The 14795-nt window shown below is 37.5% G+C and overlaps 1 protein-coding gene across 1 annotated transcript; it reads right to left on the bottom strand.

The window, feature by feature from the left end:
- Positions 1-2888: 2888 nt before the first annotated feature.
- LOC128127439 (uncharacterized) lies at positions 2889-5371 on the bottom strand. Its single transcript, XM_052765911.1, has 3 exons — positions 5096-5371; positions 3881-4480; positions 2889-3566 (listed from the first exon to the last, which is right to left on the bottom strand). The coding sequence occupies exons 1-3, from the start codon at positions 5369-5371 to the stop codon at positions 2889-2891; spliced, it is 1554 nt and encodes a 517-aa protein (XP_052621871.1).
- Positions 5372-14795: the final 9424 nt, after the last annotated feature.

Raw genomic sequence — 14795 nt, 5'->3', positions numbered from 1 at the left:
AGAATCTTCAGTGATGAAGGCTACAATATCCCGGGAAATCCATTGTTGTTGCAGCTTGTTCTTTGATGGTATCCTTTTTGTTGATCAATATCTATTTGTTGTAAAAGGATATTTTGTTTTAGCATCGAGAATTTGCTACATTTGAGAAAATTGGGATTTTTGAGAGTATCTATCTTGCGGGATTAAGATATCCCTTTTTGTGAAAAATGGTTTAAAAAACAGATCAAGGGATCTTTTGATGTTTGTTTTGAAATAACCATTTGGTTAAACTTTGTTTGAAAATACCAAATGTAGAGTTTTTGTTTTGTTTGGTATTTCTTTGGTGAATGATTTTGCTTTCTTGTTGATTTGTCTTTATCTTGTTTCGTCTTTGACGATTGGATTTGGATAGATCTTTGGTTTTCTTTAATAAGTGATGGTTGAAATCCTTTTCGTTTCGTCTTTTCTTGTTGATGGATCACGGGATCTCAAGACTTCATTTTTGGTTGGCTTATATCTAGGTAGGGATTGGTGGCATAAAAAACAGTTTGTCTAGTATGTAAGAAATGAATGTATCGTCCCTGGTCATTTTGATATCTAAGCAAAAATGAGACCGTGACAAGGTATAATCGGATATACCTTATAAGCAATAGCGACACACCTAAGCTCACAAGAAATGAATTCCACAATGATTTAGATTGACGAGGCACAAATTCTCACATGGGTTTTTGTTTTCATCTGAACCTCCTAACCTTATGTCCCTTGAGTGTTTAAAATCGTCAATAATGAAATAAATTCGAAGGAAATAAAGTTATATACATTATGAAAAGTAGGAGATTTGAACCTTCACTCCAATTGAGAATCAATATGACTTAAAATCTTCATCGAGCATAAGCATCTGAAAATTAAGTCAAGAGACGATTAATCACAAGGTTCTGTAAAATCTTATTACGGCAAGTCTTTTATTATATTTTTGAAGATTCATTTTTCTGAATGTTTTTGGAAATATTGGTTTTTTCAATGTTTTTGGTATTTTTGAAAAGAAAACAATTTTCAAATGTTTTTGAATTTTCTTTTTGAATGAAAGTAAAAACACTTTTGTACAAACAAAAAGTAAAAGTTTAAGGATGGATGTTATCTGGATTTAACATTCCTAGACGGCCTAGGAAGTATTGAAACTTCGTTTCATCGAGAGCCTTAGTGAAGACATCGACAATTTGATCTTCGGAGTTGATGAAGTGTAGTTCGATATGACCCTTTTGAATGTTGTCTTTGATAAAGTGATATCGAATGTCGATGTGCTTTGTCATGGAATGGTGAACGGGATTGTGAGAAATGGCAATTGCACTGATTGAGTCACAAAATATGGGAATTTGTGAGATTTTGAAGCCATAGTCATGCAGTTGAGTTTGCATCCATATGACTTGTGAGCAACAGCTGGCGGTAGCGACATATTCAGCTTCTGCTGTTGATGTGGATACACAAGTCTGTTTCTTTGAAGTCCAACTCACTAGTCTACCTCCTAGGAATTGACAGCTACCAGATGTACTCTTCCTATCTAGCTTGCATCCTCCGTAGTCTAAGTCGGTGAAAGCGTTCAGCTGAAAATCGGATTTAGCTGGATACCAAAGGCCAAGTTTGGGAGTGCCTTTAAGGTATTTGAAGATGCGTTTCACAGCAACTACATGGGATTCCATAGGATTTTCTTGGTATCTAGCACAGACACATGTAGAAAACATGATGTCAGGTCTGCTGGCAATGAGGTATAAGAGTGATCCAATCATTCCACGATATCTTTTCTGGTCAACGGGTTTGCCATTTAAGTATGCATCAATTTTGTATCCAAAAGCCATTGGGGTTTTTGCGGTATTGGATTTTTCCATTGAAAAACGAGTGAGTAGGTTTTTGACATAATTCTCTTGGTTGATGAAAATGCCATCAGTTGACTGTTTAATTTGAAGTCCGAGAAAAGTAGTCATCTCCCCAATCATGCTCATTTCAAATTTGCTCTTCATTAAATCTGCAAACTTAACACTTAAAGATTCATCAGTAGAACCGAAAATAATGTCATCAACATATATTTGTACAATTAAAAGATGTTTATTAAAGATTTTACGAAAAAGGGTTGGATCGATTGAACCTCTTTTAAAACCTGATTCTTCGAGAAAGGTTGACAACGTGGCATACCAAGCTCGGGGTGCTTGTTTCAAGCCATAGACAGCTTTCTGCAATTTAAAGCTGTGATCGGGAAATTTGGGATCTTCGAAACCTGGTGGTTGTTGGATGTATACTTTGCGATCTATCTCTCCGTGTAGGAATGCACATTTAACGTCCATTTGGAATACTTTGAAGTTCTTATGTGCAGCATATGCAAGAAAGATGCGAATTGCTTCAATTCTGGCAACTGGAGCATATGTTTCATCGTAGTCGATTCCTTCTTGTTGTGAATATCCTTTGACTACAAGACGTGCCTTGTTTCGACAAATGATTCCTTGATCGTCAGTCTTGTTTCTGTATACCCATCTTGAACCTATAACAGTAACATCGGGTGGAGTAGGAACAAGATTCCATATGTCGTTTCTTTCAAATTCTGCTAGCTCTTCTTGCATAGCTTTTACCCAGTCTGGATCTTTTATAGCAGAATGTATGGTTTTGGGTTCAGTCGTGGATAAAAAGGCTCCAAATAAACATTCATTTGTGGATGCGGCTCTAGTCTGAATGCCTAAGTTGGGATCTCCGATGATTTGGTCTGTTGGATGATTTCTGGTCCACTTTATTAAGCGATTCTCTTCCGCTATAATAATTGGAGTTTCAGTATCCCATTGTTCTTCTCCAGGAGTTTCATCTTGGAATAGGTTTGAAGGTTCCCCCATAAATGATGCATCGGGGTTGTTTTGGCTATTTGGAGATTAGGTATTTAAAGGAGGATTTGGTGTTTGTTCCAAAGAGGAAGTATGTGTTGGTGGTTCCCCCTCGAATTGATCTGCATCATTTTGGTTTGTTTGTGGAATAAATTCATTGGGTGTTCCTGTAGGATCAATTAAAGTAGTTAAAAGTTCAGAATTGTAAGCAGTTTTTGGTTGTTCAAAAAGTAAATCAAGATCGATTTCAATGTCTATGTCAGGAGAAGGTGTTTGTTGAATTGGATTTTGAAAAATATTTTCAATCATTTTTGAACCAAAATGTTCACGAGCCAATTTCCTGACATAAACTTCATCGAAATGAACATCGGTACTTTCTTCAATTACTCTGGTACGTTTGTTTAGTACTCCATAAGCAGCTGAAGAAAATGAGTAACCAAGGAAAATTCTTTCGTCCGACCTTGATTCAAATTTTGAAAGGTGATCTTTATTGTTCTTTACGAAGCATCGACAACCAAAAATATGGAAAAACTTGATGTTTGGTTTTCGGTTGTTAATGACTTCATATGGTGTTTTATGAAGATGTTTATGGATTAAGGAACGATTTTGAGTGTAGCAAGTTGTGGCTATTGCTTCTGCCCAGAAGTATTGTGGCAGATCAACGAAGATAAGCATTGATCTTGCAACTTCACATAGAATTCGGTTCCTTCTTTCGACAACACCGTTCTGTTGTGGAGTGTATGGGGCTGAGAAGTTATGTTCAATTCCTTTGTCTTTGAGAAATGAATCTAGAGTATTGTTTTGAACTCTAAACCATTATCACTTCGGATTCTTCAAACATGTCGTTTCAGCTTCAGCTCGATTTGTTTGATGAAGTTGATCATCTCTTCAGGTGCTTCTGATTTTAGTCTTAAGAAAAAGACCCAAGTAAAGCGTGAGAAACCATCAACGACAACAAGAATGTACTTCTTCCCTTGTATGGTTTCGGTTTTGGCAGGGCCACAAAGGTCTATGTGCAACAACTCTAGTGGTTCGAATACACTAGATTCTGAGATGCTTTTGTGAGTGGATTTGGAAAGTTTTCCTTTTTCACATGCAGCACAAAGAGTTTCGTTATCAAGCTTCAGAAGTGGTAGCCCTCGAACAAGATCATTGCCGATTAATTTGTTGATGTACCCAAAGTTTAGATGGGAAAGGCGACGGTGCCATAACCAACTAATATCTGTTGGGGCTTTAGATAGCAGACATATATCGGGTTTACCATAGATAAGATCCATGTCAAGTGGATACATATTTCCGGCACGGTCAGAATCAACTATAACATCTTTTGTTTTGGCGTCCATGATCAAACTTCGTTGTTTAGTGAAAATAACTTCAAGATTGTTATCACACAGTTGAAAAACACTGATGAGGTTGTGTTTCAGGTCATCGACGAAGGCAACTTTCTTTATGGTAAAATTACCATTTGTTATGTTTCCATAACCTTTGATTTTTGCTTTCATGTTGTTGCCGAAGGTAACATCTTGATTGGTTTGTATAGGTTTGAAGTCATGTAAGTAGTTCCGGTTTCCTGTCATATGCTTAGAGCAGCCACTATCAATATACCATGTATCATCATTGGGTTCTCCAGCATTAAGTACCTGCAATCAGACAGAAAGTTTAGGTACCCAAATCTGAATGGGTCCTGGTTTGTCAGTTTTTATTTTGGGTGCTTTGCTTAATGAATTTCTTTTATCATTTGACTTCACATTATTGTAATGGTTTAGTTTATAACGATGGAATGGTTGAGGTTTGATTTGATCTATCAATTTTACCCAAAATGTGATTTGTTTTTGAAAGCCTGTGGGTTGATAAGATCTGTGATTTGGTGAAAGATATCCTAGATGTGAAGGTTTGTTTGAAAAGTTTTCTTCATATCTGGGATGTGATGGGCGGTTTTGAAAAGCTTTTTGATGATGATGGTTTGAAACTTTCTGATGTGATGGTTTTTTAAAGTTCCTTGAATGATTAAAAGTGATATCTTGAAAGCGGTTTTCAAAAGGTTTTGGAAAAGGTTTTGGTTTTTGTTTGGAAACATGTTTATGAGGTATGACGTAGGGTTTAACTGGTTTCTTTGGTTGGTTTTCAAAAATGTTTGGCATGATAAGTGGGGTTTTGGTGACTTGAATGGATTTTTTGCTTGTTTGTTGTTTCTTGGAGTATTTTTGTCCCAGACTAGTTTTTCCAACAATTGATGAAGTCATTGTAGGAAAAACAGTTGGTATAGAAGTACTACCATCCTCATAAGAGGAATTTTCTCCATTCAAAAAGTTTTTGAGTTTAGTGGTTCCATCGGTATGTTTGATTTGGTGAGTTAAAGAACTTGCAGAGTTTGTTTCAGAATTTACAACTCTTTTGAAAGACTTTTTGGAAACACTGAAAGCAGTATCATCTGGACTACAGTTGATAACTGTTTCGTCATCTGGATCTTCCTCATTAACAGATGTGAAAAGATCTGGTAGAGTAGATTCAGAGTTTTCACAATTTGTCATGTTTTCCTGTTTTGCTTGTTCAATTTCAAAGGATTCTCTTCCAATTCCTGGTCTATAATTCGTATCAATTTTACCAGTTCCTAAGGTGTTTGCCTTGGTGAAAATATCATCACTTAGCTGTAACGACCCGTCTCCGGTATGATAATTCCTTGGTATTTATTTTGAAGTTTTGCAAGAGGGACTCGGCGAGTTCATAGCCTGACTCGCCGAGTAGGGTCGGGATTTCGAGCACGTGAGTAGCTGGAGACTCGGCGAGTCCATATTCTGGACTCGGCGAGTCTGTCCGTCTGGGAGAAACCCTAAATCCCCGGGTTTCCCACTATTTAAGCCACCTTATAGCCCCCAATCTCGCCTCCTTCACCCTCTAAAGCTGTGAGAAAACACTAATTCGATCTTGAGTGTTTGTTTTAGTGATCTTGTGTGCATTTGTGAAGGCTTGAAGAAGGAGAAGAAGAAAGGAGCAAGGAGAAGGATTCCAGAGCAGAGATTCAAGGGAAAACAAGAGCTCTTTGAGGTATTCTTCAGTTTTCCCTCTCTTTTATGCCTTAAAACCCTTTCTAGATCTTGTTAATGCCTTTCTCAAAGCTTTATGTTGTTATGAAAGCTCTCTTATGCCGAGATAACCTTAGATCTGTTCCTTTAGGAGTTGTAGAGCCCAGATCTATTGCCTTTATGGGTCTATTTTGCATATTAACCCTAGATCTACCCCTTTTAAGCATCTTTTAGCCTTTATTCCCTTGTTCATGTGTCTGTACACGTAAAGTTGGAAACTTTACGTGGTAAATCAGCTTATTGGACTCAGATCTATCATTTGTATGATTTGGATTCGAGCAGAATCGAGTGTAGAATAGTTGCATGGCTGTGACTCGGCGAGTCGGAAGAGCGACTCGGCGAGTCGAGTCGCGAGTCCCCGATTTCTTCCTTTTTGAGCGGTGTCGAGTGGGACCAGTGAGTAGTGGAGTGGACTCAGCGAGTTTGAGGGTAGACTCAGTAATCGGGGGACTCGGCGAGTTATTCATACAACTCGGCGAGTCCAAGGCAATCTTCTTAAGCTCAAGAACAACTCATCGAGTTGTTCATAGGACTCGGCGAGTCGGATGAAGATTGTCTGAGTTCTTGGACCGGGAGAGTACTCGTCGAGTCGATGCCATACTCGACGAGTAGCAGCGAGTTGAGTCGAGGAGTGAGAATAGGGACTCGGCGAGTTGGCGGCCCAACTCGGCGAGTCAGGTCAACTGTGGGTTGACTTTGACCGAGAGTTGACTTTGTCTGAGAGTTGACCTTGTCCAAGGGTAAAAGAGTCATTTTACCCAGTGCAGTGTTTAGTATTTGATTGAGTGTGTTTATGGACTTGTAGCCGGGGAGATACCGGAGCAGCAGCAGTTAGCTTCCAGAGCCATACACTCAGCAGCCAGTTCACGAGGTGAGTTTCCTTTCAGTAGGAACGGGTCTAAGGCCACAATGCCGGCCCGTTTAGCTAGCAGTAGAATCCGGATATCGATCCGATGCAGTAGTTAGTGTGTCTGTCGTCTTCGTGGCTCAGACAGGATTATGTGTGTTTATGTCAATGATATGTTTATGCTATGATCAGTCAGCTTCGGACTTCGGTCCGATGACAGCTTCGGACTTCGGTTCGATGTAGGGGACAAGGTCCCAGTTAGCTTCGGACTTCGGTCTGATGTGAGCTTCGGACTTCGGTACGATGTAGGGGGCAAGGTCCCAGTCAGCTTCGGACTTCGGTCCGATGTCAGCTTTGGACTTCGGTCCGATGGAGGGGGGGCAAGGCCCCAGTCAATCAGCTTCGGACTTCGTCCGATGGAGGGGGCAAGGCCCCAGTATGTGCTTGATATGTTATTGTTTGGTATGTGGTAGTTTGGGGGAGCTCACTAAGCTTCGTGCTTACAGTTTCAGTTTTGGTTTCAGGTACTTCCGCAAGTAGAGGGAAGAGCTCGGGATGATGGCATCGCACACACCACAGCTTCAGCTTTTATCCTGGGAGTTGATTTAGTCCTTGATTTTTATATGACATGGATATGATACAGTTTTCCGCACAGTGTTTCATTATTATTTTGAGATACATCATGTATGGTTTTATGATATGACACTCAGATTATGGTTTTTGGTTATGTTGAAAAACGAAATTTTTGGGTCGTATTTTTAGGTCGTTTAATTAGCTTTCTTGCAACTTTGATAGAATCCATATTCCATATCAGTCTTTTATTCTCGGTTTCAAGAGAATTGATTTGTTTTAAAGAATTAGTCAATTTTTCATTTAAAATATTGTATTTGTCAGTTGATTCTTGAAAGTCTTGTTTCAACTAAAGGATTTCCATTTCTAAAACATCTTTTGTTTCAAAAGAAAAAATTGACTGATTTTTTAGTTCCAAATCCCTTTTCTGAATTAGGGATTGATTTAATTGTTCCAAGACGTGATTATAATCTTCTGATTTTCTTTCAACGACTCTTTCCAATTTTCTTTTTGTTCTTGTTGATTCTCCAAATTTGAGTTGCAAGGTTTGTAACTCAGATTTGCAAATATCATTATTGACCATTGTGTCATGATATGTTTTGAGACCTGCTTCCAGACTTTTCTCAATTTTCGTTATGTGGGACTCAAAAATTGTTTTTGAAAAACCAAGTTCAGAGATCATAGACCATACCTATTCTATGACGTTCGGAGCTCTTGAAGGTATTTCAACACCAGCAACGAAGCAAAAGTTTGATTGCGCTTGTTCATTGTCAACTTCGTCATCAGAAGTTGGCCAGTATTCCACGCTTGGTTCATGGATTGCCATCAATGCTCTTTGGTTTTCTTGGTTTTCTTCCCTTTTTTTTTGTAAAATTTTTGAAAGGATTCTTGAACAAGTGATATTAAAATGAAATTTTTAAAGAAAAGCTTATGGAAGGTTAATAAACGCTATAACCAAAAGTTTTTCGACAAAAATTTCAAGGTAAATAACACAAGCTCTGATACCAATTGTTGGATATTATTCCTTTTATATCAGCTCAGATACCGATTGTTGGAAATATAAAAATCTGATCACCACAACAAAAGGCTCAGTTACCAGTTACCATGGGACAGATATATGAGTTAAAGGTATAAGATATAGATATATATATAAAGAATAATAATTGCGGAATAAGTATAAATATGAAAGCTATAAATGACTGAAAGCTATAATAATATAAATGACTGTATTTAAATGACGTAAAGTTATAAATAATATAAATGACTGTATTTAAATGACATAAAGCTATAAATAATATAAATGACTATATTTAAATGACATAAAGCTATAATAAAGTATATAAGTATATAAATATATATCAAGTAGGTTCGTCAATAAATTGACTGAACTGGACTCATGGAACGACTGGTCGATATTTGTTCTTTGAATGGACTGGTCGATATTGGGACTCTTGGAGCGACTAATCGATATTTGTTCAAAGATCAATCCGGCATTAGATAAGTAACAAAAAGTTCATATAAAGCTCGGTTTTATGTAAAACAAGTGTTTACAAAAGGGTACAAAATACATGGGTTTATGTATTTGTATTTGAGGTACTTTTGCGTAAAAACATGCACACGGGTCATGTAAGATAAGGCACAAGTGACACGGGTTGTGTAGGAGGGTTTTGGAGGGTTTTCCTGATGAATGATGCTGACACGGGGCGTGTTGATTTAGCCTTGCTGAACACGGGGCATGTTCATGATGCTGATGATGACACGGGGCGTGTTGATTTAGCCTTGCTGAACACGGGGCGTGTTCATGATGCTGATGCTGACACGAGGCGTGTCAGATTTAGCCTTGGATTTAACACGGGGCGTGTTGAGGTACAGAAGCATGAAGAAGGCAATCAGAGGGCAACACGGGGCGTGTTGATTTTGCCTTGGTTTTATCATGGGGCGTGTTCGTGTCTAAGTCAATTTCGGGATTTTTGTGATTTGAAGGTAAGTTTTGTTTGTGATGTTTTTGGCTAGGGTAATGGAGTTATGGTGTTTTGAGGATGTTTTCAAGTTTGTTTAGAGGTTGGAAGGAGTTTAAAATAAGGTGGTAAAGGTGGTGGAATTTCTATGAAGATGATGATGAATAGTGATGGGTTTTGTTGTTGATCTTGATGCAGAAGGTTTTGGGTTGTTTCATGGTTGTGTTTTGGTGTTTTGATGTAAGGAAAGTGTTTGGTAGTGTATGATGTGATGAACAAAGGTGGTGAAGATGAAAAACCTTTAGTTTCAATGAAGAAGATGAAGATGGTTGATGGTGTTCTTCATTTGATTGTTGATGATCTTGGTGTTCTTCACTTAGCTTCTTGTTTGATCTTGGTGTTCTTCATTTAGCTCCAGGGATGAAGATTGAGAGGGTGTAGTTTTACAAAGGAAAACTCACTATATCATATCTATCTCTCTTACTCTCTTCTATTATCTCCAACACAAACACACACTACATACACATGTATATATATGAGAAACAAATATCTTGTAGTACACTTGAGTGTTTGGAGGGTTGGCTGCAAGTTGATGTAGAGTAGGAGCAAAAAAACGTATGAATGGGTTTAGCTTCTTCATCTTTGACTTTTGTTGACTTCTTCTTTGTTTGACTATTCAACCAATATACAACATATATATAATACATATATACATATATAATACATACATATGTATATAATACACACACACACACACACATATATATATATATATATATATATATATATATATATGTATATATATGTATATATATGTATATATATATATATATATATATATATATATATTGTTGAAACTGTTTAGTGACACATATGTGTTTTCGTCATTCGTGCGTTTTCGTATTTTCCGTTTTATCACACATTCATGCAACCTGAAATAACTGATAATATTTGTTAGATTGTATAAAAACAGTTCATCTTATTTCAGTGATGGTCACATACAAGGTTACATAAGAACATTTTTCAACACATACTAAAACCACGTTTTTGAAACAACATTACACACAAGCAGTGACAGAGCTTGAACATATAAGTAAGGGGCCGAAAGTAAAAAAATCTAAAATAAACGTTATTACACAAAAAAATCAATTTTTTTCAGCATTTAAACACCAAATTACCTAAATTTACCGTTCTTACTGTTGGAATAGTGTGTAAGGCTGCAACTATATTAGGCAAGTATTTGACCCGATTGTGCATGGTCATTTTGGGTTGCCTTCACCATAACAACTTGATAAGATGATTTATTATGAGAGAATAGATATTATTAATATATTATGATAATAATATAAGGAATAATAATATTGTTATTTGATTAATATAAGTCATAGATTAATTAGTATTAATTTGGTGACTTAAAGAGATTAATTAAATAAGAGGGTATAAACTGTCAATTGTTTGATAGTTGCACTTTGGGCTGTAAATCCTTAAGGGATAGAGGTTGGACGAATTCTAGGGCCTGGGATAGCCTCAAATTCGTCCAAGGCTTCTCTTTGGTAAGGATTAGGATTACTTAGAGCTTAAGTTATCCAATTAGGGTTTAAAGGTGAAAACCCTAGGAGCCTTACAAGTATAAATAGATCCCTAGAGCAAGGGAAATCGGCACCTCTGCAAAAGCAAAGAAACACTGGCCGATTTCTTCCCTAACCTCTCTCTCAAATCATCCTCCTTGCTAGTTGGTGTTTGTAAGCCATTAGAGGAGTGACAATTGTGACTCTAGAGCTCCAAGACAACAAGATCAAACAAGAGATTCAAAGGTAAACTTCTAGATCTAATTTTGTATTGTTCTTATACCTAATTAGTGATTAGAAGTCTTGGATTCAAAGCATGTTTAATTAGAGAAACCTTGATCCAAGCATTAGGGTTTGCATGTGCACATAGGAATGTTCATATGGCCAAAACCCATCAGTGGTATCAGAGCCTAGATTCGTTTCTATTAAATTGATGCATGATTGTTTGTTTCTTGCTTGAAAAAATTCGAATTTTGTGTTTCTGTGTCATGGACTCGGCGAGTCCAGTTGGGCACTCGGCGAGTCCGAGCGTCAGGAAGGCCCAAATTCGGGATTTTTTGATATTTATCTTATGGAAACTTGCCTTTATCATATTAGATCAACCCTAATCCGATTTTTTGATATATATGACTATAATCTTGATCTAATTAAAGATATTTATCAATTAATAAAATATTTAATTTCCTTATGTGATAATTAATTAATTATTTTGATTAAATTGGTAAATTATTTTGCAAGAAATCTTTAAATAAATCAAATATGGATAATTATGGAATTAATTGTTAATTAAGATTATTTGTTATTTGATCCTCCATGTTTTTTAAATGTTTAAAATTTGCCCTCAAGTTTTGAAATTTATGTTTTGTGATTAAAAGTTTAATTTAGACAATTTAAATTTCAAACCCTAGAATTTTACAAGTTTAAAATACAACCCTATACTAATATAATATTACAAGATTAATATATATATATATATATATATATATATATATATATATATATATATATATATATATATATATGTATGTATGTATGTATAACTAAAATGCTAGTCTTACCGTTAGTAGGCCTCATTCACGAAGCCAATCTATAAGGTGGGTATAAGGTTGCGGCCTATAAAATGACGCTTAATGGGTGTACACTCACACTTACCGCTTGCTTGATCGGTGGAGCGTCGTTAGCCGAATGGGTAGGATAGGGCAACCTCATCCTCTCATTAAAAGTATAATATGAAATACAAGGTAACTACATGTTTTTTAAGATTTCCCAATCTTAGTTACTTTAGGAAAAGTGAATTGATGCAATCCCATGAAATTACACTTTGCACCCTTGCTAAGAAGTTAGTGGAGCGTGTGTGGTTTACCGGCACACTAATTGGTTCTAAGCAAAGGTGGCAAAGGGTGATTCATTGTTTATCATAGTTCGATGGAGCGTGTGTGGTTTATCGGCACATCGAATAGGTGATCGTTACAATGAATGCACCATGTGAATTTGCATGGTAATTCACACCCGCTTTGTGATCCTCGATATCCCAGTCACAAACAAGAGGGACATATCGAGATTTAAACATGTCATTGAAAAGTTTCAATGAATCTCATCTAAACCTAGGAATTATCGAATACATTTAGAACTTAAAGTTATGTTTAGTGGTGGAGAATTAGTGAATCGTCATTCACGTACCTTCAAATTGTTTGCATGTTAGATGCCGGAATCCCTTTTCTAAATTGTAAATATTGTTGTTGGATCCTAGCCCTAATTTTTCTTATTGGGTGATAATTAGGGATTCATATTCTAATCTATCTTTGTCCTTTCTAATTGTAGATGTCGAACGCAAACAACGCTGCTGCTAGTTCATTCACATTGATGAGCCTTTGTCAAAAGGACACCTTCGATGGGACGAACTTTAGCGAATGGATAAGATACATTCGCACTATTGCTCGCTATGAGGATAAGGATTATGTCCTCGATGAGAAGCTCGAGAAAATCAACCCTGAAATCGCTACTCCGGCTGAAATGACCGCTTTTGAAACTCACGAGCCTGATGCAACGAAGGTTCATTGCATCATGATAGCCACTATGAACTCCGAATTCCAAAAGTCCTATGAGGACATGTACCCGTACGAGATGTACCAAGACTTATTGGAGAGATACCACCAAAACGCAAGACAAGAGCGTTATGAGATTTTCACTAACATGATTTCGCAAGTTGAATGTTGACTTTGGGGAAGACTTGGCGATCGACATGGTGCTTCATTCTTTACCTCCAAGTTACAATCAATTTAGGATGACCTATCACATGAACAAAGAAGAGGTCATCCTAAGCAAACTCCAAGGTCTCTTGAGGGTCGCTGAGAGCAACTTCAAGGATAAGTCTGTTGCGCCAACTCCCAATCCACCCGCTGCTCCTGTGTTGGCTATTGGACAAGGAAGGGGAAAGAAGAGGAAGGCTTCGTCTAAGGACCATCGCAAGGTTAAGCCCCGAGATGGTGCCTCTTCTAGTCGGACCAAAGTTGATCCTCCTAAACCCTGCCCTAACCCAAAGGAGGCAGAGTGCCACCACTGCCACAAGATAGGACATTGGAAGAGAAGCTGCCCAGAGTACCTGCAAGCCATCAAGGAAGGAAAGATCAAGCCATCTTTCACAGGTATATACACAATTAAATCTAACGATTCATCTCATGCTATTTCTTGGGTTCTTGATACCAGTTGTGGTTATCACATTTGTTCTAATGTGTAGGGACTAAGAAGAAATAGAGACGTGGAGCATGGAAGAATAAATGTAATCATGGGGAACAGAAGATCGTCGCCTGTGACCAAGATTGGAGTGTATTCTTTAGTGCTTAGGAATGGTTTATCTTTATATTTGAACAATTGTTGCTATTTGCCAGAAATGGCTAGAAACATCATTTCATTTCATGGTTTGTTTAGACAAGGTTTTAAATTTTCTTTTAATAATGAGAATGGTTCTATTTTGGCTTATCTAGATGGTGTCTTTTATTTTGAAGCTATACCATGTAATGGAATTTATGAAACCGTTATGATTGTAGATAACTTAGGAAATGATGTTTTATGCATGGATTCTTCCAATAGTATGGATAGAGCATCCTTGTGGCATTGTCGTCTTGGACATGTCAACAAGAAACGCATAGCCCAACTCCAAAAGGATGGAGTGTTGGAGTCATTTGACCTTAGGGAAGATGACACATGCGAGTCTTGTTTGCTTGGAAAGATGACTAAGTCACCCTTCGCTGGTTCTTGCGAAAGGGGTGAGGGTCTATTGGACCTAATACATACCGATGTATGTGGACCGTTTAGATCAACCACGAAGGATGGGAACCGTTTCTACGTGACTTTTACCGATGACTATAGTAGATATGGGTATATCTATTTAATCAAGCAAAAGTCAGAAACTTTTGAAAAGTTCAAAGAGTTTAAGAATGAAGTGGAGAATCAATTGGGCAAGAAAATCAAGATGCTTCGATCCGATCGAGGAGGAGAGTACCTAAGTCTTGAATTCCACGATTATCTCAAGGAGTGTGGAATAGTTTCACAATTGACGCCTCCTAGGACACCGCAGTTGAATGGTGTGGCAGAAAGGCGTAATCGAACCTTGTTAGACATGGTTCGCTCCATGATGAGTCGTGCTTCACTACCTATCTCTTTTTGGGGGTATGCCTTAGAGACTGCCGCCCATATCCTTAACCGAGTCCCTACTAAGAAGGTTGCCAAAACACCTCACGAGATGTGGACAGGGAAAGCTCCCTCGTTGGCACATGTCAAGGTTTGGGGTTGCGAGGCTTTCGTAAGACGAGATACTCATGACAAGCTCGAACCTCATAGTGAGTGATGTATTTTCATCGGCTACCCGCAGAAATCCTTTGGATATCTCTTCTATAGACCGAAGGAAAATGTTGTCTTCGTTGCGAGGA

This window comes from Lactuca sativa, chromosome 7 (genome assembly GCF_002870075.4).
Source record: "Lactuca sativa cultivar Salinas chromosome 7, Lsat_Salinas_v11, whole genome shotgun sequence".
NCBI classification, from domain to species: domain Eukaryota; kingdom Viridiplantae; phylum Streptophyta; class Magnoliopsida; order Asterales; family Asteraceae; genus Lactuca; species Lactuca sativa.
This window is presented reverse-complemented; position numbering and strand designations above follow the sequence as displayed.